The 27,412-nt window shown below is 39.4% G+C and overlaps 1 protein-coding gene and 1 pseudogene across 6 annotated transcripts in view; both read left to right on the top strand.

Moving 5' to 3' along the window:
* Positions 1 to 23,450, top strand: part of LOC137641459 (uncharacterized) — a 256,984-nt gene extending 233,534 nt beyond the window's left edge. For all 6 annotated transcript variants that reach the window (XM_068374031.1, XM_068374035.1, XM_068374034.1 and 3 more), the window contains 2 exons: positions 9,008 to 9,195; positions 20,658 to 23,450. In XM_068374031.1, the coding sequence (XP_068230132.1) occupies positions 9,008 to 9,195; positions 20,658 to 22,930 (2,461 nt within the window). In that variant the 3' untranslated portion in view covers positions 22,931 to 23,450. The remainder of the gene's footprint in view (positions 1 to 9,007; positions 9,196 to 20,657) is intronic.
* On the top strand, positions 16,039 to 16,157 carry LOC137641734 (5S ribosomal RNA; annotated as a pseudogene).
* Positions 23,451 to 27,412: the final 3,962 nt, after the last annotated feature.

The following is a 27,412-nucleotide window of genomic DNA, read 5'->3' as shown; positions in this document are numbered from 1 at the left end:
TTTGGGAGGGTCACCTCTGCTAATTTCGCTGTGTATTATCACAGGATATGAAAAATGTTATGGAAAGTTAGTCCCCAAACAGTGGTCAGGGATTCTTAGTATCTTTACTCAACTATATAAATCAGGAGGGAAGATGTGAGGCTGAAGTTGAGAATAGAATGGCAGCAACATGGGAAAAGTGGAGGAAGGTAGCAGGAGTGGTATGTGATAATAAAATACCAATCAAGGTAAAAGTCAAGATCTTTAGCACAGTAATAGACCAGTGTTAATATCTGGATCAGAAACTTGGGCTTTTAAGAAGTAAAGAGGGAGCAAAGCTTTAGAGAACAGAGATGAGAATGCTGAGGTGAATTATGGGAATATCACTTCTTGAAAGATTGGGAAAGGATGAAATAAGAAGAATGGCAGGGGAAGTAAAGATTACAGAAGTGATAGGTGTCACAACTGAAAAGGCGGGGTGGCATGTGTTGTGGATGGATGGTAAGGTGGGAGTGAAGACGGCTTTGGAAGAACCTGTTAGGGGGAGAAGATCAAGTAGGAGGCAGAGAATTAGATGGCGAGATAAGGTGAGAAGAGGTCTAATGGAAGAGGATGCCTTTAATAGAAGGCATTGAAGAAGGTGCATCAGGCAACCGACCCTTCAATGTAGGGATAACGTTAGGGAAAAAAATACCGTAACAATAGAACATAAGAATTTTAAATATAAATGTCCATAAACCTACCATTCTCATCCATATTCTTGACTTGTACCCCTACTCTATAATGAGCTTTTGAAGCTCGTCCTGGAAATTTGCCGCAGCCTCGTGATCCGCAGAGGCTGACTCTTCAGTAATTTTTACTTCCTGAGGCAAAAAATTGTCTCTTAAACTTGTCAAACCAGCTTTCTCTGGCCTGGCAAGACAACTGGGTTGCGACATCTTGGCAGGTGGACGGCTGAGGATCATCCTCTGTTAAATGGTAGAGTAGAGACTTGGTTTTTTCCCAGATACAGTAGTGAGCTAGTCAACGACGATCCTTGATCCACAATAAAAGGTATTCTCCATCTTTATCATGATCTTTTCCCTCACTTTGGAAGCAAACTTTGCACTGCATGAGGTACTAGCAGCCACAGCGGCACAAATCTTATCTGTAATAGTCTCTATGTAGTACTCACAGTACTCTTGTTAATGCCGAAGTCTTCCTACAGATGCCTACTTCCCCCCTTTTGTTGCACTTTTCAAGGACTTTTACCTTCTCATAGAGCATCATGAGCTTCCTTTGCCATTTAGCAGAACCTTCAGAAGTTGAAGAAACTCTCTTGGAGGCCACGATCTTGAACAAAAGCAGGGCAAAAGGGGGGAAAAATACATTGGGAGGAAGCGGAAGATGCACATGCAAGGACACACAAAGTAAGAGTGAGGCCTAGTCAGCAAGAGTTGGGATGTTGTGCTGGGCAGAGAGGGAAGCAGTAAGAAGCAGATCTGGTGCAGAGGAGTGCGGTTGGTTTGAAATCAGTGGGCCGCAAGAGTACTTATGCAAAACTGCGGATACATGATTTTTTATTTGATGAGTTATACAGTTCTCTGTATTGCAAATAATCGAATCCGCAAAGTCCGAGGGCTGACTGTAAAGCAAGCTGTCATCGACCCTACTCCAGCCTGATTATCAGGGACCATTAAACAATCTGTGCCTATCCTTCTCTCGGTGTCGCGATCTCCCAGGAGTTCCAGTCCGCCTGTGGACCCTAGGCACAGGAGTACAGCTTCCTAGCATGCCGCTCCTCCACCCTCGGAGTTTCCTTCTTCTCAAGATCACTTGTGGTATCCATACTCCAAGGCTGCCCTTGACAAATCTGATTCCTTGTGAGCAAAGCTGGGTATTATCCGAGTCAAAGTAACCAAGAAGGGTAGGAGACCGAGGCAGAAGACGGTGCCTCCACGAAACGCCTTTCACCCAAGAACCAGCAGGCGTTCTAGGTCTCCAAGGGAGGTTTCAAGTTTCATTCATGGACAACTATCAGCTGTTGCCAGTAAAAATTTGTTCGTACTGGGCCAACTGCTCCTCCCCCGGAGTCTGTAGGTGTCCCCGTGTTGCCTCTGCAGGCTTCGCAGCCAATAGGGGCCTCTCGGGAGACAGCTAGTCTCGTAGCCTCTTTCATAGTTAAGCCCCGGGAGCCGAAGGATGTAAAAACCCTTCCAAAGAACTGGGCTTCGAAAGTGTTCCGTGACCCATAATGGTGGAAGGGCTCTTGGGACACAGTACCTTCCTCATCGTTGCCTGCGATACACCCCCCCCCCCTTCTAGATTTCGTTCCCCTGTTGAGGTATTTGTTGATGAACCTGACCCTATGAATGTTAGTCTGTAGTTGGAGGAGTCGAAACACGCCAAATCGGACAACTCTAATGGTGTGCAGCCTCCACCAGCTAACTCTAAAACATCTGCCGTATCAATCAAAGAGTCTGATCATTCCTTTATACAGGTGTTAGCTTGCATGAGGAAAATTGCTGGATTGGGCGATCCATCATAATCCCCAGGCTCCAAGAACTGGAAAGACCAGGGTCAAGTTACCCTGTTGTAGGATGGTGACAGGGACCAGAAAGAAGGTAATATCCCAAATAGCTGGAAAGGACTCTCAGAGGGCTAACCGTATTTGAGTTAGTCATAAATGGGACATCCTCTGTCATTTCTAAGGTATTCTCACAATATTCTTTGTAGATGATCTCTCCATATCATTTGCTAGAGCTAGAATTGCAATGGTTGAGAGAAAACTACAACTCTCAATTAACAAAATTATTCACTGGGCTTATATAAGTGATTTTAATTTTCCAACGAGCAAAACTGTTGTTGACCATTTCTGCCGTATTCGGGGAGTACATCCATACCCTGATATGTACATCAAAGGACAATGGCTTCCATGTGTAGGTGAAGCTAGATTTTTTAGATTAATGTTTAATTGCAGGCTGACATGGGTTCCTCACTTGAAAGTGTTAAAAGTAAAATCTCTAGAGGCTCTTGAATCTTTTTAAAGCTCTACCCTATGCATCAGGGGGCAGACCACAAAACTATTTTAAAGTTGTACAAGGCCTTAATTAGAAAAAAAAAAAAACTAGTTATGGTTGTGAAATATACTCCTTAGCCAATCCAAGCCGATTGAAGATTTTGGATTTCTTACACATTACTGGTATCAGATTGGTCACAGGAGCTTTTAGAACTGCACATATCCCAAGGCTCCTTGTTGATACTGGAGAGTTACCTTTAGTCCTTTACTGAAAGTTTTCTATCCTGCATTAGTTTAGGTTGCAAAGATCTCTTAATTCTTTAGCTTTTCAGACTGCAAACCTTGTAAAACTTCAACATGTTTTGAGTTACACCTAAAATCTCAACCCTATGGATTTAGGGTAACACAATGAAACTGTTATTATGTAGCTAGAAATAAATTTCTTCCATTTAGGATATCACCAACCCCTCCTTTGAAATTACCAGAGATATCTTCCTGCAAGTATTATATTAGTACGGTATTAAAAAGAACATGACTGACTTAGAAGCCTGGTCTCTTTTTGTGGAACATGTTGAAGAACATAGGGAATCAACTTTTATATTTACGGATGGCTCCAAATCTGATGCTGGTGTTGGATTTGGAGTATATAGCATTGTCTTTTATTGTAGAAAAGCATTTCCCTTAGTATCTTCTATATGTACTGCCAAACTATAAGATATGTTAACCAATATTGAGAAATTAGCATTAGAAAGAGGAGGGCAATTTTACCATTTTTAGTGTTGTAAGAAGTGTCCTACAAGTTTTAGAAGTTTTCAATTTCAGTAACCTTTTAGTTTTAAAGATTTTAGTATCTTTTTATTATGGGGCTGAGAGATATAACAGTTCAATTTTGCTAGGTTCTAGCACACCTAGGTGTGTCTGGAAATAAGGAGCCAGATTTACTGGCAATGAATGGTTCTGCTTAGTTGCTACTAAGAAAGTACACTATGCCATCCTATATAAGAATTTTTTTTTTTTTACCAAGTATTAAGAGTGTGATGATTATTGGTAGCAGCATTGGGATAGTTTAGATGGAATTAAGACGAGAGAAATAATGAATGTCATATCTCCTTGGAGGTATAACATATGCCCCGAAAGTGGGAGACTACTCTTTATCTTCTTCGCATTGGACACACAAGTTTCTGATGACTGGCCAACATCAGCCATATTGCGACAACTATTTGGGCATTTGTCAACCTAATGCCCCACATTTAGCACTATAAGAAATTGATAATTGTTTGAGGCTTGAGGTGAGGATGGCAGGTTCATTCTTGCGATGATCCTTGGGCAGGATGTGTTGTACTATGCTAGCAGTATTTTTTAGATTTATTTCAGAACAAGTCTTTTAGAAGCCATTTAACTTATATAAGAACATCTTTGCTTCTATGGTTTTAAATTTAATTTCTTTTTATTCCTTATTTATGACAAATGTTATCGGCATCAATGACCTTTGATGTCAGGATGCCAGTCAACTCCAAATCAATAAATAAATCTGGTCTCAGAGCTTGGACCCTTCATTTAATCTGGTAGGGTCAAATTAGAAAAAAGTCTTTAGTTGGTGGATCCTAGATTCCAACCTTCTCAAAGGGTTAGATCTTCTTTCGCCTCCCCTGGACTTAATGCTCTTCATGGGTGCATCAAAAGGAAGGGTGGGGGCTGTCCATGTTACAGCACATGGCCTCCAGGCTGTGGTCTGATTGTGATCGGTAATGCCACATAAACATCTTGGAATTAAAGGCAGCTTGTCTACCCCTTCAACATTTACAACGGCTCCTCCTTTCAGGCCACTCCGTAGTGTTGATGAGCAACAACACAATGGTGGTGGCATATCTAAACAAGCAAAGAGGTACTATTTCCTAGCAGCTATGCCATCTAGCTATCGAGATTCTGTGATGGACCAAAGACAATGCGAACTCCTTGTCAGCTCTGTTTATTCCAGGCAAGAAGAACATTCTGGCAGACAATCTGAGTTGGAAGACTCAGATAGTTGGTTCCGAATGGTCTTCAAGCTGTAGATAGCCAACAAGGTCCCGATTCTGGGTTTCACCGCTAATAGGCCTGTTTGAGCTGTCCGCCAACTGAAAGCTTCCGTTGTACTGCTTGCCAGTCCCAGACCCACAGGCAGCCTCCAAACATGCCTTGCAACACCTGTGGGACAATCTAGACATGTATACATTTCCCCCCCTTCTGCCTGATGAGATTTCTCAACAAGGTGAGATTGTCACACAATCTGTCTACTTCTGCTGACAGAGGTTCTGAGGGAGCTCTCCTCTTACATGACCTTCTTCACCAACCGCATAACAAAATCTTCCACTTGACAGTCGCATCCCTATACTTCACACATGAATGTTATTCAGCATCTCCTCTCTGAGAGGATCTTTGCATGTCTGGTTACCTTAGGAGGTCATCCATTGCCATCTAGCAGGCAAATGGGGCAATCTTTTGTTGTTGGTATCATAAAAGGGGTGTTTCTCCACTCAGAGCCACATATATCCTTGATTGCCAGATTTATGGATTTGACTTTATCCTTTGCTCATGTAATGTGAACATAAGGCTTCTATCGAACGGAAGCTTCCTGGTAAAAAAGCTAAAGTGTGTGAGCAATTTGTCTTATGTGTCTTTCAGTTCTCACTTTCTTTGTTCTCTTTGTAGGGGCTTTCTTGCATGCAGTATTCCCCTTGTGTTGATTGTAGACAACAGTCTCCTTCCCAATTGGAGCTCTTTGGTAAGAAGGTTAGAAGCTTTTATCAGTATCCCTTGTTGGGGCTCCTCATTTAATGCCAAAGAACCTTTTCAGTTCTTTTCTCTGTCCTAGGAACAATCTTTCTATGTCTGCTTTGTTTACTCAGACTCGGTCCTTCATGAGTAAAGGCAGGGGGATGGTGTATAATGACCATATATAAGTATTTCCCCCTCCTGTGAGGAATTCACACATTAGTAAAAGTCGGAATCATGCTGCTTTATGTATTGTCAGCTCCTGAAGATGTTATATGTCTAGAGAGTTTTCAGCCCTTTTTAAGCATTGTAGGAGGTAACCTCAATGACCACCCATCGGGGATCCTTGCTTTTTGCCAGAACCCCTCTGGACAGTGCCATTGTTGTGGAGTATAGTGCCTTCTGTGGGTTTATTTACTGCTCCCCTGTGCCTTGTATCCCTAGTGATGTAGTTTCAACTGGGGAATTCCTTTTGACATCCTCCTTCGTGGGAGAACCGTCCTAATTGACTCTTCGGACCTTGACAACCCAGGGGCTAGTGGTTGAGAGGACTTCTGTTGTCAAAGGGAAGAAGAAGCACACTTGCTCCTCTTTCTTTTCTGCTACTAGTTCTAGTTATTCTTTGTCCTTATCCCTTCTTTAGCTACTTCTCGGAAAAAGAAGAGCTAGTAAGAAGTCCTGCTGAACTTTGAATACAGTAATCATTTGTATTCTTTGGAAGGGGATGGAGTTCACCAGGTTACATGTATCTCAGGGGTCAGTGTACCATAACTTGGTCCCGACGCAACAGTTGCTGTGGACGTAATGGTTATCATTCACCGTCCCAACCTTAACCAAGTATAGATGCTGTAGGCCAGGTGAAAGAAGATTGGCCTTGCTCTCCTTCACCCTTCCAGTTGCGATGCAGGAGGTATGCCCTGACTCCTTCTTTGTATTGTAGTTTTTCATTTTCATGAAGGAAAGAATGTTAGAAGCTCAAGTATTTTATTATCATAATTGATAGATGAATTATGTTAAATATTTGAGGTTGAGAAGAAATACTGAAGTTAGAAATTATGGAAAATTTCTAATAATCTGATAACTTCCATGGTACTTTTGAACAAGGAAATTGGCCTTTTGTTTTAAAGAAATCCCTTTTTATTATAATTATTATTACTTGCTAAGCTACAACCCTAGTTGGAAAAGCAAGATGCTATAAGGCCAGGGGCACCAACAGGGAAAATAACCCAGTGAGGAAAGGAAACAAGGAAAAATATATTTTAAGGACAGTATCAACATTAAAAAGTATATTTCCTATATAAACTAGAAAAACTTTAACAAAACAAGAAGAGAAATTAGAATAGTGTGCCTGAGTGTACCCTCAAGCAAGAGAACTCTAACCCAAGACAGTGAAAGACCATGGTAAAGAGGCTATGGCACTACCCAAGACTAGAGAATAATGGTTTGATTTTGGTGTCCTCCTCCTAGAAGAGCTGCTTACTACAGCTAAAGAGTCTCTTCTACCCCAACTAAGAGGAAAGTAGCCACTATGCAATTACAGTGAAGTAGTTAACCCCTTGAGTGAAAAAGAATTGTTTGGTAATGTCAGTGTTGGCAGATTTATGAGGACCGAGGAGAATCTGTAAAGAATAGGCCAGACTACTCGGTGTATGTATAGGCAAAGGGAAAGTGAACCGTAACCCAAAAGAAGGACCCAATGTAGTACTGTCTAGCCAGTCAAAGGACCCCATAACTCTCTAGCGGTAGTATCTCAGCGGGCGGCTGGTGCCCTGGCCAACCTACTACGTTTAAGGATATTAAAACATCATGATATAAGATGTGTTTAACTCTACCCAACATTTCTTTTTTCATGTCTAATTGATTTGAAACAAAATATAGTCTTAAGGTGGCCGGCTGGCTAATGCCATTTTTTAAGGACAGGGCTTTAACATTCATACCACTTAACCCTTTTACCCCCAAAGGACGTACTGGTACGTTTCACAAAAGCCATCCCTTTACCCCCATGGACGTACCGGTACGTCCTTGCAAAAAAATGCTATAAAAATTTGTTTTTCATATTTTTTGATAATTTTTTGAGAAAATTCAGGCATTTTCCAAGAGAATGAGACCAACCTGACCTCTCTATGACAAAAATTAAGGTCCAAATACCCCGGGGGTAAAAGGGTTAATAAGGTGACTTGACATCTCCAAACTGCATAAGATTTTTGTCTCTGACCTTCAGTCTTGTGACGCCATGGCAATTTATCCTGAAAATTAGTGAATTTCCAAATTCTATCTCCTTCCTTGATACTTAATATTAAAACCTGGGATTACTACCCTATATAGACCTGATGTAGACCTCCAATCAAATAGTTTTTTTCTTCTAAAAGTCATTTTTTTGCAAGATATGAATGGAAGTACAGATCAGGTCTGCATCGAGAAGATAATAAGTTATCTGTGTATTAAACTTTCTCTCCCCTGTTTTACAACCGATTATGCTCTGCTGTATCTAGTATTATATAACTCAGTGCTTTTATGTCTTTTCACCTAATGTGCAATCACTCTTGTGTACTAATGAAATCTCCTTAACTGAAACGATAATGAACGGGAGGGAAGATAAAATACCTGCAAAGTTTATCTGTATACCATGAGAAACAAAGGCAGCTTTACCATCTGCTGTATGAACATTTATTGTTTCAAGATATTTCCTATTATACATATTATGTACTTTATAAACTTTTTAAGGACTGATATTGTACTAAAGCTAAAGTTAATCCTCATCTTTCATGAGTTTGAGGCCAACCATGACTATAGTTGTCAGTGTTGGGCAGACCTGTGTGGCAGAGGTCGTACAATTAGGAATGTTTATAAGATAATTCATAATAACCATTGCTTTTTAATTGAGAGATAGACCATCCACATTGTCACTCCAACATCCTCTCGGTGCTCAGTATATTTCTATCATTATTAATAAGAAAAATTGATGCTTAGGTACTTGCTTGGGTTGTTTGTGATGCAATTTCATATTTGAGGTTTTTAAGTATGAATTAATGAATCATCTCTGATGAAAATTTAAACTTATTAATGTTTTGTTCTTCCTAATCGTTATTATAGGGTGTTGAAGTGTTCTAAGTAAAATTACTCTCTTAACCTGTATTCAGTCTTGGAGAGTTTTTTGTAAAATAATTGTTGGGCCTTTTTGCTTGGGTGTTGATTAGTTATGATGAATCATGTTACTAATTACTTAGTTTTTGTGTTTAGTATTCGCCATAGATTTAACCTTTTTTTCCTTTTCAGGCCTAGTCTATGCGACAACATCAGTTCTGAAAGCTCTTCTAAGTGTCCCAGAGGCGATTCTTGTCCATTAAGTCATAGCATTTTTGAAATTCGGTATCATCCTAAAGTCTACAAGATGTACAATTGTAAAGAGTATAAAGAAGGTTATTGTGAAAAGGGAGATTTTTGTGAAAATATCCATAAATCAAGTAAGTTATGCATATTTGATGTCATTATGATTCAGTATTCAATTTACAGTAATGCCTCACAACACAAAATTAATTCGTTCTGGAGTGGCTTTCGTAACATGATTTTTTTTCTTGTTGTGAGTCACTTTTTACATGTAAATTGCCTAATTTGTTCCAAACCCTACAAAGCACCACAATAAATCTTATAATAAAGCTACAGTATAACCACAATGAAATACTGTACAGTCAAATACATTTGAACCATTCAATTTACCTAAACTAACTGTTAATACCTGTAAATTAAGTAGTTATTAGAACATAATGTAATAATAAATGGAAAATAATTCAATATATATAGTACCATACTGCACATAAACAAATTATACAGTAACATATGTACTGTACTATCATAGTTACCCCTACTATAGACTACAGCTACATTTTCTATTGTGAAAACCCGTTTGTTTTGTAACCGAAATACAAACCACGCTATTTACATTGGGTTTACCTTTTAGCGTAGCTGAAATGGCGAGCCATTAGAATTAAACGAGGGTGTATTACCCCCGCGCTAGTTAGCAGGGGGGTAGGGGAGTGGTAGCTAGCTACCCCTCCCCCCCTCACACACCGGTGAATGCTTCACTTTCACTTTTCACTTTTGGCTCGGACTTGGACAGACGTCTCTGTCTTTGTCCTCGCTTGGCAGCCATTGTTTGTTTTGTCTTTACTTAACCCTGGATAGGTACGCTCCTCGGACACCCCTTTAAGGGTATACTCGGACGCGAACGACCCCGACGCCAAAAAAAATTCTTGAAAAATCAGTTTTTGCAGTAACCTCCTTTTTTCTTTTGCCAAAAAAAACTTCAATGAATGCTTAAAACAACTGTAAAGATAAATACTACTCATCTGCAGAAAAACTATTTATTATAAATATTTTAAAAAATTAAGTAGAAAAAAAAAAGACCTGACATAAAAATTCATAAAAAAAAAGTTTATACATATATACACAAATCCTTTTAGGAATTGATTCTTGAATGTTTAGGACACATCTTGATGTATTTTGGATGAAGTCAGACCCATGGAGGTGAAGATCTGAAATGAGAAAAAAAGGGTAACTTTTTTTGGCCAAAAAAATTTGTCCAAATTTCATGAATTTTTTTGGGTACCCAAATGAAATAGGAAGTGGCTAATTTTTTTAGGGAATAAACATATGTTATCCTAAAATAGAAATATGTAAAAAAATCTTCATTATTTTGTAAATTACATTTATATCAGGGGCCATATCTAAAGGTAATTTTTTGAGTACTTAGAAATTTCGTAAAAAAATACATATATTTAATATATAATATGATATTTATGCAGGTAAAAATATACCAAAATATCACAAATTCTATAGGGAACAAGAATATATATAGATAGGGCAGCTTACGCTTCGGATATGTCCACAAAATGGCCGCCAACCACACTGACTCAGACTCCCTAATCTGCCACTTGAAATATCGGAAGGGTATGTCAATTTCAAGGTGTTATTTACTAATCTAATTATTATTGGATATGCATAAAAATTGTATGGTGGGTTGCTGGATAATTGTCGATTATTTTACGACTATAAAATTATAATTCTGACCCAAAAAAAATTTTTTGAAGGGAAATAAAATCGAAAAAAAAAGAAAAATGTAAAACAATATAATATTTTAGCTAAAAAAAATTGATGATATTCAATCAAAAAAAAAGTAAACAAAATTTTCCGACAAATAAACATCTAGAGGAATCATTACTCTGTGATAGTTCCTTAGTACGTAGTAATTTTGAAAGAATTGGGAAAAAACGAAAAAATGGCAATCACCGGAAAATCGAACACACCTATATATACGCCATATCTGGCTAAAAAAAAGATAGGCATGGGTAGCCAGATCATCTAGAAACACTTTCCAACACTATAAAAATATAAGTTTTGCGACACTACTTGCCAATTCCTTACGGTAACACGACTAAGCGAAAAAATGCAAAACAAATAAAAAGGGGCACTCGCGGAAAAATGGCTAACATTCTAATATACGGCATTTCAGAAAAAAAAAATTCAGCCACGTGCTAGGCAAACCATCAAGGCACATTTTCCGACAAATAAACATCTAAATAAATCATTACTCTGTGATAGTTCCTTAGTACGTAGTAATTTTGAAAGAAATGGGAAAAAACGAAAAAATGGCAATCACAGGAAAATCGAACACATACCTATATATACGCCATATCTGGCTAAAAAAAAAAAGATAGGCATGGGTAGCCAGATCATCTAGAAACACTTTCCAACACTATAAAATTATAAGTTTTGCGACACTACTTGCAAATTCCTTACGGTAACATGACTAAGCAAAAAAATGCAAAACAAATAAAAAGGGGCACTCGTGGAAAAATGGCCATTCTAATATACGGCATTTCAGAAAAAAAAATTTCAGCCACGTGCTAGGCAAACCATCAAGGCACATTTTCCGACAAATAAACATATAAATGAATCATTACTCTGTGATAGTTCCTTAGTATGTAGTAATTTTGAAAGAAATGGGAAAAAACGAAAAAATGGCAATCACAGGAAAATCGAACACATACTTATATATACGCCATATCTGGCTAAAAAAAATAGGCATGGGTAGCCAGATCATCTAGAAACACTTTCCAACACTATAAAAATATAAGTTTTGCGACACTACTTGCCAATTCCTTACGGTAACATGACTAAGCAAAAAAATGCAAAACAATTAAAAAGGGGAACTCGCGCAAAAATGCCCAACATTCTAATATACGGCATCTCAGATAAAAAAAAAGACATGCACGTGTTAGCCCAACCATCAAGGCACACTTTCTAACACATAAACATGAAAAAAAAATCAATAATATACGGCAATTCCTTACTACGTAGTAAATTTTTACAAATATTGGAAAAAAACAGAAATTGGCAACCGCAGTTAAATACCCAATATACCAATAACTACGTCGTATCTGACAAAAACAAAATCACGCATGGGTAGCCAGATCATCTAGACACACTTTCCAACACTAAAAAAGCAAAAGTTTTACGACACTATTTCGCAATATCTTACGGAAAAATGACTTGGCAAAAAAATGAAAAAAAATGAAAAAGGGGTACTCGCGGTAAAATGCCCGACATTCTAATATACGGCATCTCAGATCAAAAAAAGACATGCACGTGTTAGCCCAACCATCAAGGCACACTTTCTAACACATAAACATGAAAAAAAAAATGAATAATATACGGCAATTCCTTACTACGTAGTAATTTTTACAAATATTGAAAAAAAACAGAAATTGGTAACCGCAGTTAAATACCCAATATACCAATAACTACGTCGTATCTGACAAAAACAAAGTCATGCATGGGTAGCCAGATCATCTAGACACACTTTCCAACACTAAACAAGCAAAAGTTTTACGACACTATTTGGCAATATCTTACGGAAAAATGACTTGGCAAAAAAATGAAAAAAAATGAAAAAGGGGCACTCGCGGTAAAATGGTCCTCGTGGTGATGAACGACATTTTAACTAAAAAAAAAATCATGCACATGGTAGCCAAACAATCCACCAAGACTTTCCACAACTGATAACCTATACAAGTTGCACCATTCTACGACAATTTCATAATACGTAATAACTTTGATAATTATGCAAACTACCTTAGAAGGGTAAACTCGGTCGCGAACGACCCCGACTCGTCTCAGAAATCGGGGAAGGAGTACAGCTACAGCAATGCACATCTGGACACTACTAGAGCGTGTAGGGGAGACACCTCCTGCAGGTCGATCACCCACAAATTCAGTCACGGGGGTGAGTCACGTGAGAAAAACCTGTTTTTTTTTTACGCTCGGGGTCGCGAACGACCCACCGTACCTATCCAGGGTTAATCACTTACTTTTCTTTTACTCAATATATATGTTAACATTTTCTCATGTTTATGTATATATTTGAGGATAGAAATCAGTAAGTTTCCTTTTCAGAGTTTGTGCTTGTGTGTGTAGTGTACGATATCTCCGTGGAGTTCTCGGCAGTTAGGCCACCATGGTGTAATTTCATGGGTCGCGATCGAGTTTGACTTCGGTCTTTCTCTCCCTCTCTCTCTTGAGGTCGTTCACCCTTTTACTACGTTACTTACTACGTCTTTGTAGCTTCCTTCCCGTGTGGGGGGGTTGCTACGCCGTACGTTTTGTCTCATTTAGTTTATGAATCTAATTGTGTTTGTTGATTCTTCAGTTCTGTAGAACGATTCCTTTCGGGGTTTTCGTTCTTTCTTTAGTGTTCATTCATTTTTAAATTACATAATTACATAATTACATAGTTACATAATTGTAATTATTATAATTCTGTGTTGGTTACAGCTCTCCTTCCGTTAGTGTAAGTGGTTGTGAGGGCACGTGCCTGTTGTGTAATTCTTGGGTTCCTTTCCCTCGGGATTCCTCTTCGGAGCCTTCCCGGGGGAATGAATGTTAACTAATGATTTTTTTTTATTTTTTTACAGTTAACGATCTGGTTCGTTTCTGTAATGTGACAACGGAGTGAACTGTCTTGTTGAGGCCTGGGGTTTCGGCTGTTGCTGCCTCCCCTATAGATCTTCGTCAGGGGCGTGTCACCTTCTTCTGGAAGTACTCCCGTAATGATTAACAGCTCTCCAGTTCATTTTAGAACACTCAGGAGGCTCGCCTCCTTGTGTGGGTAACTTTCCTTCCGAGGGAAGTTTTTCCTGTCCAGGCTTGAGTTTTTCTTCCTTTGGGGGGTTCTTCTCTTGCCTTTTTTTCGTGCGACTATGCTCTTGGTGCTGAGCGGTCGCACCTGCAGTTACGCTCAAGGGGCTGGGCAACTGCAGGAGCCCCTCTTCGGAGGATTGCTCCTTTTAGGTCACTGGCTGACCCGTCTCTTCTACGAAGTGTTTCTCTTTCGTTCGCGAGAGAGTACACTCATAGAGACTCCTCTTCGGAGGACTCTTCTGCTGTTGTTGCTGTTGGCCTCCTTCGCCGTAAGGCTCACCGTCCGCTACGTCGTAAGGGCCTCCCTTCTCTCTATAAGGGTGCTGAGAGGCGCCTTTTTGAATCTCCGTATGCAGCCTACAACTCCTTCTTCTTGATCTTCGCCCCTGGTGCAGATGGACAGCAGTCTGACCTCGTCTTCCGACGGGCAACGGTCTTCCCGACGGACAACGGTCTTCCGACGGACAACGGTCTTCCGACGGACATCGGTCTCCCGACGGACAGACAACGGTCTTCCGACGGACATCAGTCTCCCGACGGGCAACGATCCCTTCGGGGCAAAGGGTTGCCTCCTACGGGGGTTCTTCCCTTGCGTGTCAGGGTTCCCCTGCGCGCCCTTCTGCTGTGTTCTCTCCTGCTCAGTGTTAGCGCACAGGCGCTCTCCTGCTCTCCTGCTCAGTGTTAGCGCACAGGCGCTCTCCTGCTCTCCTGCTCAGTGTTAGCGCACAGGCGCTCTCCTGCTCATCAGCGCTTTCCTGATCGCTAGCGCTCTCCTGTTCGCCAGCGCTTTCCTGTTCGTCAGCGCTCTCATGATGATCATCTCTGCTGTTCCTGTTGGTTCCTGTTATGCGCCCTGTGCGCCCACGTTCGCGCTCGCGATCTAGAATTTCGGTTCAGGTCTTGGACAAGGACTCTTCTTCTACACACGGGCTTCCACGCGTTGCCTTCTGCTCGCCAGATATCTCCAGCTCGCCAGCGACCATAGACGCGTCAACGTTCGCCTGCTCGTCAGCGATCTCCTACGCGTCAACGATCGCCATCGATCTGCCACGCGTGTCAGTTTCCCTGAACACCATCAGTAGCGATCTAGCGCTTGCCTGCTGTGGACCACGATCTCCGGTAGCCGAGTCTTGCCATAGATCTTCCTCCTGCTCGCCAGCGCTCACCTTTACTTCTGCCCTTCTGTGCGCCAGCTTTCTTCAATCGCCAGTGCACATCTGCGCGCCCTTTTCTGCCACGCTCCAATGGGCGCCAATGATTTTTTCTGACCGTCTAGGATCGGATGATTAACAGCTTGCTTCAGCGCTCAATCCTAGAGGGAGTGGCAGAGTTCACGAACTCTAGGATTGGCTACCCCCCCCTTGCGGGTTTCACGCTGGGAGGATGCCTAAGGTTACTCATCCGGATATCAGCTTCCCGATGCCGATTCCTGCACGATCTCCGTGATCAGCCAAGGATATCGCGCCTGCCGTCTCTGTCAGCGAATTTAGTGTCACTGAACCTCTATGCCATAGGGTCGGCAAGAGTTTGCTCGTTTGGGCAGAATGATCCATGCCTTAGGAGAAGGTCCTCCATAGGATCGTCGACGGCTTCACCCCCCGGCTTCTTCAGTCGATCCTTTCTCGTAGGAAAGTATCTGAGACGGGAATTCCGTAGTCGACCTCTCGGCTCTGATCAAGTTTGTCGAACAAACTTCGTCCAGCGTGGAACAGCAGAATCGATCAGACTGGTAACGAGGCGACAGGACTCCTTAGGCCCTGGATCGGAAGGACGGGTATTTCAGTTTCCATTCCATCCATCTTCCAGGAAGCTCTTGGAATTCCACCTAGACTACAGGTATTCCTGCTTAAGATGCAGTGTGGCGATCTTGCCGTGGCATCGCAGGTTTTTCCCCAGAGAACTCTCCCTGCTTTTCTCATGGCCGCTCAGGAGCAGGCTTCCGCCTTCTTCGCCTTTTGGAGGTCTGGTCAACTCTGGTAGGCTCGGGTTTGACCTTCTTCAACGCCGGGACAAGCTTCCGGATCCTTACCATGAGTGGGGGTTCATGGTAATTTGCTAGGAGCCTTCTCTTCTTCGGCCTCAACATCTGGAGTATCTAGCCATGATATTGAGTCAACGGCCTTACCACGTTGGAAACCCCGCTTCTCGTCCGTCCAGCGAGGTTAAGCAACGTCGGGTCTGGTCGGTACTTGGATGGGTGACCGCCTGGGGACGCCAGATTCTGTTGCCGCCTCCTCCGAGCCTTCCCTTCAGTTGACTGTGGCAAGGCTGAGGAGAGTCGCAGTACCTGTTTTCAGTCAGGCAGAACTTTCAGCCCTACCTTGGAACATTTCCTAGGTCTCTTTTCCTCATTGGCCCGTCTAAAGTTCCGAATGGTCACCTCAGGATAAGTTCCCTGTGGGGCGGCCCAAGTTCCGGTGGTTTCAAAGCAACGATTAACCGGACTTTCTGGCCCCTATGGGACCAGCGGAACGCTTAGACCTGCAATGGGTGTTGACCTATAGAACCTCTTGATGGGAGTGGATATTCTCGTCCTTTCCCCACATTTTTGATGCAGTTCTCAGACTCGTCAAAGAAAAGGGGGGGAGGGGGGGCATGTTCCGGTCCAGGCCTATGGTCAGGACCTGAAGGATACCTCTCCATCATTCAGGCAGGCTTAGGGGCCGTAGTCTGGCCCCTCTACAGATCCTACAGCTCCTGCGCGACGACTTCATGGTACTGGCGTGTTCTAACCAGCAAGGGACGCATTTTCATACCTTCGCATCTTGCAGTAGAGATACTGAGATGATTTGAGATCCTCTCAATACCACCATTGGCTCGCTCATTCCGGGCAGAGGAATGTTCTCTCCGACTATCTGAGCAGAGCCTCGTAGAAAGAGTGTACCTGGGGGTCTTTGGCCTTGAGTAACCAGCAAGTCCTGGGGGACCTGATCGCGACAGCTTGGAACCTCAAGCTTCCGCTGTTCTTCCCTCCAGTCTCAGACCCCGAGACTCTTTGGCAAGATGCATTCCGGTGATGGTGGGACAACATCGACGCCTGCGTCTTCCCTCCTTTGTTGTCTGTTGAGAATGGGTCTCAACAAGACCAGGTTGTCTGTCAACCTTTCAATGGCCCTGAGAGCTCCACTGGGACTATACGCAGAACGGTTTCCGGACCCTCTGCTTCCCCTGACGGAACTCCCGGGAGAGCTTCTCCCACGGCACAGGCTACTCAAACAACCACACTGCAACATCTTTCACGAGCCGGGGCGTCGCTTCGGCTTCATGCCTGGAGACACTACGCCTCCTCCTCAAGAAGAGACAACCCGCTACAGTCGCGGGGCGGAGGTCGCGTCATCTGCGATAGTCATCCGCAGGGGTCTTCCAGGCGAAGTGGAGAGTCTTCTGTGGTTGGTGTCGTGGGAGATATACCTCTTCCCTTGAGGCCTCTTCTCCATCAATAACGAACTTATTGCTTTTCGGCGGGAGGAAACTCCTTTCCGCTCTCGGCAGTGTGCCTGTCGCTCAGCCTTTCCCTGACCTTCAGGCTGAAAGGAATAAACTTTTTCCTTCCCGCTGGACCTTTCCTCGCTCATGCGAAGCTGCGAACGTCCCTGCCCCCGTCGGAGTGAGACCTCTAACATGGAGCATGGTTCGGACTTTTTAGTCCCTTAAGAGATCTTCTCTAGACCCTTTACGTCAGGCCTCTGATCGTATTCCGTCTTGGGGCTCCTGCTCACTCTGGCCACGGCCAGTGTGTAAGCAATCTTCTTGGTCTCGTACGACTCCGCCCTTTCTAAGGAATGGGGGAAGGCAACATTCAGGTTTGCTCCTGAGTTGTTGGCTAGACTCAGAATCTTGGGGTCCCGGCCCTTCGGTCCAATTCCTTCAAGATTTCGAGTCACCATTCTGTATCAGATGACCCAAAACCTTCTCCTTCTTGCCAGTAAAGGAATCGAGGGGTATCTTTGGGAACAGCTGCAGTTTGTCCTCACGTGCAGCCGGGTTGGGAGCACAAGAAGGACACGGGGGAGAGTCACCAGTATACCTCTTCAGCTCGGACTCAAGGACATTCATCTCGACCTGAATCCAGACCCTCCCCCGTCACGTCGCCCTACAGCACGATGTCGGATACATCGCAACGTCCCTCGCCTTCGAGTAATACTACTTTGTGATGCAGGTGCTACAAGCGGGAGTCTGGAAGCGTCTAATGACCTTCGCAGCCCGCTTCCTGCAGGACGTGACCCACAGGAGTATCGATACGTTTCTATTGCTCTGTGGTGGCTACACAACAGCTGGTCTAACCTCAGGCTCCTTTTTGGACAGGTAGCAGAAGGTTGAGGGCATTGTTATCAGGTTTTAGTCTGCATGATGAAAGAAGTATGTCTGGCCCTTACTTCTTTCTTCATCATCCCCTCTACTGGGAAGCAGCATCCTGGTCTCTGCATAGCTGACCTCAAACCTCTCCAGGTAAACCATGCTTCCTTGTGTTTCGAGTATTGAGTCAATACTGTCGCGTCCCCCATACCCTGACGAGGTGGTATTGGGAACGTCCTAACCCAGAGTTCCTTCTGGAACTCCAGGTCAACTGCCTAGGATGGGTCACACTTCTTCCTTCACACACAAGCTTATGTAGGCCACACGGTTCCTTGCGGAGCAAGGAACTTGTGAGGTGCAGGGACTCCTTTTCTCGAGTGCGACTCACTCGGATTCTGAGTTCCCGGGTAAAGCCAAAGCCAGTATGGCTGGGGACTTTCCACCCTTCCTAAGGGGTAAGTCACCCAATGTAAATAGCGTGGTTTGTATTTCGGTTACGGAACAAATGACAAATTCGGAGATAATTTGTATTTTTCCTAACCATACAAACCTTAGCTATTTACATATATTTGCCCGCCAGCCCTGTCCCCCAAGACAAGTCCTACCTCTAAGTGAAAGTGAAGCAGTTCACCAGTGTGTGAGGGGGGGAGGGGTAGCTAGCTACCACTCCCCTACCCCCCTGCTAACTAGCGCGGGGGTAATACACCCTCGCTAAATTCTAATGGCTCGCCATTTCAGCTACGCTAAAAGGTAAACCCAATGTAAATAGCTAAGGTTTGTATGGTTAGGAAAAATACAAATTATCTTCGAATTTGTTATTTTCTTCAACTTTTTATTAATGGGTGACTATTTTATTCTCTGCCTGGCTGGAAAAAATCTTTTCTTAACATGAAACATTTTTCGCAAAGGGTGTCATAAAAATATTTGCATCTCGTTTCGCAGCGTGAAAATTTCGTAAACAGATTCTTTTGTGAAGAGAGGTATGACTGTACTTAACAAAATGTTCAGATGTCATAATATAACTGATTCATTTCTGTCCAGCTTAACAATGTAATAATCATTATTGAGATTATTTGGGATGAATTGATGAATATATAGTGTTTTGAACCCAAATCCATGTCAGCAAAGACTGATGCCTGCAGTAAGTTAATCCCAATTAGTTTTTGTATTCATTTGTATTATGAATTTTTAGTTTATTATTAGAGTTTAAGTAGTCCTTGTATTACAAAAATAACAATTAGTTTATTATCTAATTGTCCTTGATAGTTATATTTGTTCAACAAATGAGTCTAAGCCTAAATTCTCCAAGGTAGACTCTTTGCTTAGTTAAATAGAAAATTAACAAGGCAATAACTTGAATCCCAAGTGTACTGTGTTGTATACTAAAAGAAGGCTGAAAATATTGGTAATTAAATCCAGAACATATTTACAATAAAATGAGGGCCAAGATAGAATTAAAGAATGTTCCATTTTCAAATATGGGGGGTTATTTGCGAACAAATGTTTTAATGTCTTTAGAGCTCAGGATCTCGTATTATCTGCAAAATTCTCCATCCCTTATTATTAGGAGGGCTAACTGTATTAATGATTTTCATACCTCTTGGGAAGTGTTGAGTTTGTGTGTGTGTGTTTATTTTAGTTAGTTTACTACCAGTAGTGCTGTTAGCAAACAAATTTTTGAATGTCTTTAGAGCTTAGGATCTCATATTATCTGCAAAATTCTTTATCCCTTATCATTAGGAGGGCTAACTATTAATGACTTTCATACCTCTTGGGGAGTGTGAGTGTGTGTATTTTTTTTTTTTAGTTAGTTTACTATCGGTATTGCTGTTAGCAAACAAATTTTTTAATGTCTTTCAGGCTTAGGATATCATATCTGCAAAATTCTTTATCCCATATTATTAGGAGGGCTAACTTTATTAATGATATCCATACCTCGTGGGAAGTGTGGTATTCAGCATTGTGAATCATAAACAAGATTTGTTGAATTAACAGATTTAATTATAATTTATCATTTCAATACCTGTGAGTCATATAACGCCCCTTTCCTCTCCCCTTCAAATATTGGTGTAGGGTGACAGGTCATTAACAACTTTGATAACACTGTATGAGAGCCCTTGGTTAGAGACATCTCCTGGACCACCAATCACAGTTTTAGCCCATGTTCTGACTCATGGTACAGTACCTCGTTGGATTGAAAGAGAGTTTTTTATTTTAAGGTTGAGGACCTCACACACACTATAAGTATTACCATTAGAACTCATAGGTAAGTATTGAATTAATAGAGGTATTCATTAAAATTAAATTTTTTACTTTATTGTATGTTAGCTCCTATATTGGAGAAATTTTTCAATACAAAGATCAGTTGCTTTTAGTAGTTTCACCATAAATCTCCTTTTATTCAGTTTATAGGTTTTATTTGTTTTCTTTTTAGGTGCAGAACCACGTCAAGCAAAACCAAAGAAAACTGTAAGTAGAAGTGAGAAAGTAGTTTCAAAGATAAGCATGGGTACTGTAGACTTTGCATCCTCATCCTCTGTACACTTAGATAACTCTTGTGATTCAAAATACAGGAAAGGCCTTGCTGAAGAAATGTCAGTGATGCACAGTAATATCACATCTTCAATAGACATACTACCGAAACCAGAGTATACACAAAATTCATTCAAAGAAGTATCCTCAATAAAGCCAAAACTCTCGAGCAGTAATGTAACTAATGTTGAAGATTCTTCTTATTTGAAAGTTTCCTGTAAAAGCGAAAAGAGTTGCCCCTTCTGTACTGATGACCTATTTTTGAGGTGCTTTAAAACACTTTTGGTTTTGAAAGACCTATTATCTGAATTAGGTGAATGGGTTTCAGATCTTTATTGTAAGGTTAGCTCAGGTGAATGGAAAAATGTTTGCATGGGGGAGTACCTCGCAATTAGAGAAAACTGTAATCACTTATACAAGATTTATAGACTCCTATCATCAGATACTAATGGAAAAATAGGTGTTGATAATTCTAAAATTAAAGAGTCTCGCATACTGGTAAAAAGGGTGTATAGTAGAGTATATAGTATACGAAGCAAGAAATTGTATCTGGGGTTAGACATCAATTCCCTTGCAGAACAAACTGTAGGTCAAACTTACAATGCTATTTTTAAAAATGTAAGAAATATCTTGACTGTTACTGGTAAACCAAAGGTTGAAAATGTAGTTATTGATAACATATGTAAGAAAATTATTGACAAGCAAAGTAAACTAAAGATTTCCCAGCGTGAAAATCTTCAGAACTCTTCAAATGAAATGATTTGTGCATCAAAAGATCCAGTGGAAGATTTTTCGAAAGAATCTTCATCAGGTTATGTTTATAAAACAGCAATGTTTAAATCTGGTAAGAACCAGTCAGTGGATAAGAATAAAGACACTACAGTGAGTGTGAGTGGACAGATCAGTAATACTATGGAATTGTTGGGTTCAAAAAAAATACATGACAGTTCTGTGTTGGCTGATGACATATGTAAAGAAATTTCTCACAAATGTATCTCTCCAGACTTTCAAAATGGTGAATGGGACAGAAAAATATCCCCTGAGTCTTATTCAAAAATATTGGATGAAACAGCCATTACTAAAGAGAGTTCAGTTTCTAAGCCCCCAACAGGAAATCTTGTTAATTTAAATGACAGTCACAGAATATTATCTACTGAAAATGTATCTGCTACAGCACTAAAGTTGCCAGCCTCAAGTGAATTAGGTTTTTGTAATGAGAAATTAACCAGAAATTCAGACAGTAGAGAGGCAATAGATGATAGAACTGTCTGTGGAGTTCCTATACAAAATATGATTAAAAAGCTCCAGTCCATAACTTTTGACTTGCCATATACACAAATATTTGAAAATGTTGAAAATCTTCTCAAGTATGCTGATCCAAATGTAGAGAGAAAAATTGTCAATTATATTAGTCGAGAAGTTTGTAGGGAAAATCTAAAACAACAATTTCTAAAGCAAAACTATGTGGATAATAAAAGAGATAGTATTTCCTTTGGCGACATGGAAGTATCTAATAAGAAGGAGGTATTTCAAAATTCTTTTGAAGATATCGGTGATGAAAACATTTCACAGACTGATTTAAATATACCTCTTTGTTTTCCTTCGTCAAAAAATGAGGTGACAAATGGTAAGGAAGGTCAGGGTAGCCTTTTACCAAATCCTCTAATTTCTGAAGAGGATATATTACGAGGTATGGATTGGGAAGCCCCCGAGGTGAGTGAGAGCAGGTTGGTGGAAATGGAAGCCCCTGAAGTGAGTGAGAGCAGGTTGGTGGAAATGGAAGCCCCCGAAGTTAGTGAGTGCAGTTTGCCTAAAAGGAAAAAGGTGTTTCCCATATATGTACCAGATTCTTCTGATTGTGAGATTATAGAATCTCCAAATCCTTATCAGAAAATAACTAAAAATGATCCTGATTTAGTTGTACTACCAAACTCTCCAGTAATTAAGCATGAAAAAAATTATTGCTCTCAAGAAAAAGTCAAGCTAAATGGTAGATTTTCTTCAAGACTTAATGAAGGCTCATCTAAAGTTAGATATCACCATTCAACGAGTGTTAGTAAAAGAAAAGGAACTATAAGGCTTGATAATATAACTGAAGTAAAAAAATCAAGACCAGGCAACACATTTGAAACTTGTATTACCATCCCATCATCGCCAGAAGACAATTTTGATTAGTGTAGTTTTTTTTTTTTTTTTACTGAGAAGTAAGATATAAACTTTTAGTAATGTGATTGATACAGTGATGTTGTGATAATGCAAAGAAACTATTATATGTGTAAATAATGTAAATTGTAAATAATGTAAATTGTTTTTATTTTAGTTCAAGAGCTTTATATAGTAATAAAGACAACCCTCATATTGTGGTTCAATGTTTCTGTGATCACCGGTCTTATTTTCTTTCGGACAGAAGAAGGTAGTTTCCACCACGTACACTTTCCATATCCCCCCTTGTATGTATGTGCTAACAGTATTAACTTTTCTTCACCTTAATTATCTTGTGCTTTCTGTAGGATAACTTTCTACAATTCAGTACCATTAAGTTTCCTGTTAGATTCCCGGCTATGGTCAAGAGGAAAAACAAACATGTCTTCTTGTCTTGACCGTACTTTCCAAGTGATCTTTCATGTCCCGAAAGTACAAAGTTACCTCCTCAAAAGGCTACACTGTGGCACCATCAAGCAGCATATATACATTCACACACTGTATATATATATATATATATATATATATATATATATATATATGTATATATATATATGTATATATATATATATATATATATATATATATATATATATGTATATATATATATATATATATATATATATATATATATGTATATATGTATATATGTATGTATATATGTATATACAGTATATGTATGTGTATATATATATATATATATATATATAGATATATATATATATATATATATATATATATATATATATATATATATATATATATAAGTATAAGTTGCAATGCATCAGAGCATCAGCAAAAGGGTTAAGCTTTTATAGTGTTTTGTGTTATATAACTATGAATGATATTACTTGTGTATATATATTTACTCCCGAGGCATAGATACTCAAGTTTTCTATGTTATATAGGGAATTATGTGGTTGGGGAGTGGTATCAAGGGTTTGACAGTAAATCCACATTTTTTACTTAGTTTCGATGGGCTTGTTTTTGCTTAGAAAAAAGGACTTCTGGAAAGGAAAGAAAAAAAAAAATAAGGTAATAATACTTGACACAATTTATCACAAATACATGAATAAACATTATTATATAATCAGATACCTACTGTACAGTAATTTTACTACCGAACAACAAAGTCAGATGAAAAAGGAAGTAACCTTTTCATGGACTAGCTAGCCTTTAAGTGAACTACTGTATTGAATTTTGTACTTGATGATTATTACATGTAGTGTCCAGGTGTCAAGTTGGTGGGCCGGGCTGAAAACTCTTGTAGGCAAGATGTGAAAAAATAATCAAGTTCATCATTTTATCAGGTCTCAAGTTATCAGAATTTGTTACTCTTCGGATATATTATTTTTTATAGGTGGGTATCTTAAAGAAGTTTTATGGATACATCTGAATTAGCAATGATAAGTAGAAAGTACTGGTTTGATGACGATAGAGATTATTTAGTATTACTACTGATAAGTAGAAAGTACAGTTAAACTGACAGTATAACTGTAGAAATTACATGGTATTATCGTACTGTTAGCTGTGGGATATTTTGTAAGATTTGGCCACTCAGTAAGTGCAAACCTTGCGATATACTGTATTATGAAGTTTTGGCTTATCATATTTGTAGTTACCTAAGGTTGTAAATAAAGTTTAAAACAAATGATTATTAACCTAGTAAAATTACATTTAAAAATTATCAAAATAGAGTCTTGTAAAAGTATTATACTGTATTTCAACAAGAAATTACTTATACAACTTGAACCAGGCAAGTTGAGAAATTACATGAATCCGGAATCATTAGTTTAGAATTACTGTCACCTTTGAAGTTATCACATATATCAAGTTTTTATATAATTTGTGGGAAGCTAATCCATAGGTTACATTTTTTATACAATTGGTGATTTCGCTTACATAATCTACCAAAGATCCTTAGTTCAGATTGTATTTCTTTTCTACATTATTTCTATGAACCTCTCCAGATGTTTATATTATTTCTCTCTCGAAGTTTAGTTATATCAATGTTCATCCTTTAAACTAAAAAAATTCCCATTTTCTTTCTTCCAATAGAACTAGGTCTGTAGTAAAATAATGAGACAATGTAGCTGCTTTGGCTTGGGCAAGCCATACTGTCTTTGTCTTTCAGTCTCTTGTGTCGTTCTCAGCTTTATTGGCAGTATATTGTCTGGTTATTTAGGTTTTTAGTTCTTTTAGAGATGGGTTCTCCTGGATTGCTAGTAATTACTGTATAGATTTTTCAAGAGAATTATTTTGGGGAGATCATGATCCTCATTGTAAGCCTCACTATTCCAGGAGAGTATGTTTCTGTTATTGCCAACAAATTAAAATTTCAAAGGGTAAAAGTAAACATTTTTTTACTGTAGTTCCTCTAAAAAAATTCCAGAGAAGACTATACTTGTTAATCAAGCGTGATAACGATGATGCCACTCCACCCCCTAGTTAGTCTAGCTTCCATAGGGATGTGCTTCAATAAGCTCTTAACTTCTTTAGCTCCTTTTGTGAAATCCAAGAAAGCCAGATTTTTCCATTATATAAACTCTGCCATATTTAGGATACATTTTTTTGTATTAAATACAAATAATAACTTTATGCTAAGATTTTCCCTCACTTTCCTGTTGTTGAGCTTATACTGTATATACTGTACAATATAGATTTTAGGCAAAAGCTATAGTGTATAGGAAAGTGAGTGATCTTATTCTGTGGTTTTGGAACCACACACAATTTAGAATGGTATGATTTTGTACTAAGTACAATTGCCCTCTTCAAACCAAAATGTTGATACGTACAGAAGAAGAGTTAAGTTTGTTTTAGTAAATAACATTTTAGCTTTATTAAAGTTCTCAGGTCATTTTAGGCATCCATTTTCTCAAATTATGTGCTCTACTTGTCTCATAAATCAATGGAAGCACATATTTCTGTGTATATTCTAGTACAGTACTGGAAATTGATATTTTGGAATTATTCAGACTTCCTTTTTAATGAGAATTTGCAAATATATCTTCTAATGGTTTAATAGATAATGATAATATTGTTAAAAGAAGATTGAAAATACCTCCTATACACGTTTATGAAGAAGGTAAAGATCCCAGGTAGCTACAGACATCCATGTGGTAAAATATTCCTTGCTCCACCAGTGGTATAGCAAAAGTTCTGTATTATGGGGTTTTGCAGTAATTCCGTTACCATTATTTATCATACATAAGCTTAAAAAATTACAAGTATTCTTTAAGTGTTACACAAATTTTGTACATGTAGAAATATTAGCTGAAAATGAAAAGCAGGGTTAAAACATTGTTAACTGTTGAGAGTTATAAAGTATAGTTACTACTAATACACAATTGGAATCCATTACAAGATCAACATATTATAGGTTAGTGTTTGCTGGAGTTCATCTATGCACTCCATTAAATACAAATTTGTTATGACTGATTTCTGCTTCATTTTGCACTATGGAGAATTAATAGCTGCAAAAACGATTTCATATGAGCATACTCTATCACTGCTCACCTATTTCAAAGTCAATCATTATGTTCTAGTCATGAGCCATATTGTTCATAGGTTTTATCAGAATTATGTTTATGAATCATCCCTCTGAATAGAAAAGGCTATTTACTGTGAATGCCAACTTGACAACCTCAATAAAAATTAATAAAATTTGATCTCGCCTCTATACCCCCTCCATGTGACCACTACACTGCCACCCAACTGGTATTTACCAAGAGGCAAGTGAAAACAAGCAATAATGATTCAGATTTGTTACATCGTGTGCCAGGTTTCGGTGGTTCTCGTTTTTTCTCACAACTTTAAAGTTTTTATTTGTTTTGGCGTAGTTTTACATTTGATCGTTACACAGGTATGTCTTCTTTAAGTATTTTTCTGAGATATTGTCTTGATTACAAGATGAATGAATAAAGTTATGATAGAACACAACTGATCTTCCAGCTTTGTGTGTTCCTTGCCATGGCTCCAATTGTTCATTAACCCTTCATTACACTCAAGTGTAGACCTTGATGATAATGAGATGAATGCATCTATTAAATTTTTTATGGTTAGGTTAGAAAAAGATACCAACCTCTAGTAAAAATGTTTAAATAGGTCTTGGTTATGTGATAGAATTGATTTTATAATATCATTTAAAGAGTGGTTGTGAACTGGCTAAAGCACATGTTTCCAATGTCATAGTAGACCATAAAATAAAAAAATTTCTTGTTCATGGAGTAGACAATCTTTTGGTCAAATGAGTTCAGTTTTTTATTTGGTTAGTAATTTCCTGCTCACCAGTAATTGTTACACATATTGTTACGGATGAATCATTTGTTTCGGGTGTAGATTCTGAAATGCGTAGTAGCCTAGCTTTTTCTTTTATTATAAATACATATACCAAGGTACTTCCCACAATTTTGGGGGTTAGCCGACATCAAACAAATGAAAAAAGGGGACTTTTCT

The sequence above is a fragment of the Palaemon carinicauda genome, chromosome 5, assembly GCF_036898095.1.
Source record: "Palaemon carinicauda isolate YSFRI2023 chromosome 5, ASM3689809v2, whole genome shotgun sequence".
In the NCBI taxonomy this organism is placed as follows: domain Eukaryota; kingdom Metazoa; phylum Arthropoda; class Malacostraca; order Decapoda; family Palaemonidae; genus Palaemon; species Palaemon carinicauda.
The sequence above is the reverse complement of the archived record's forward strand: the minus strand, read 5'-3'. Positions and strand labels throughout refer to the sequence as shown.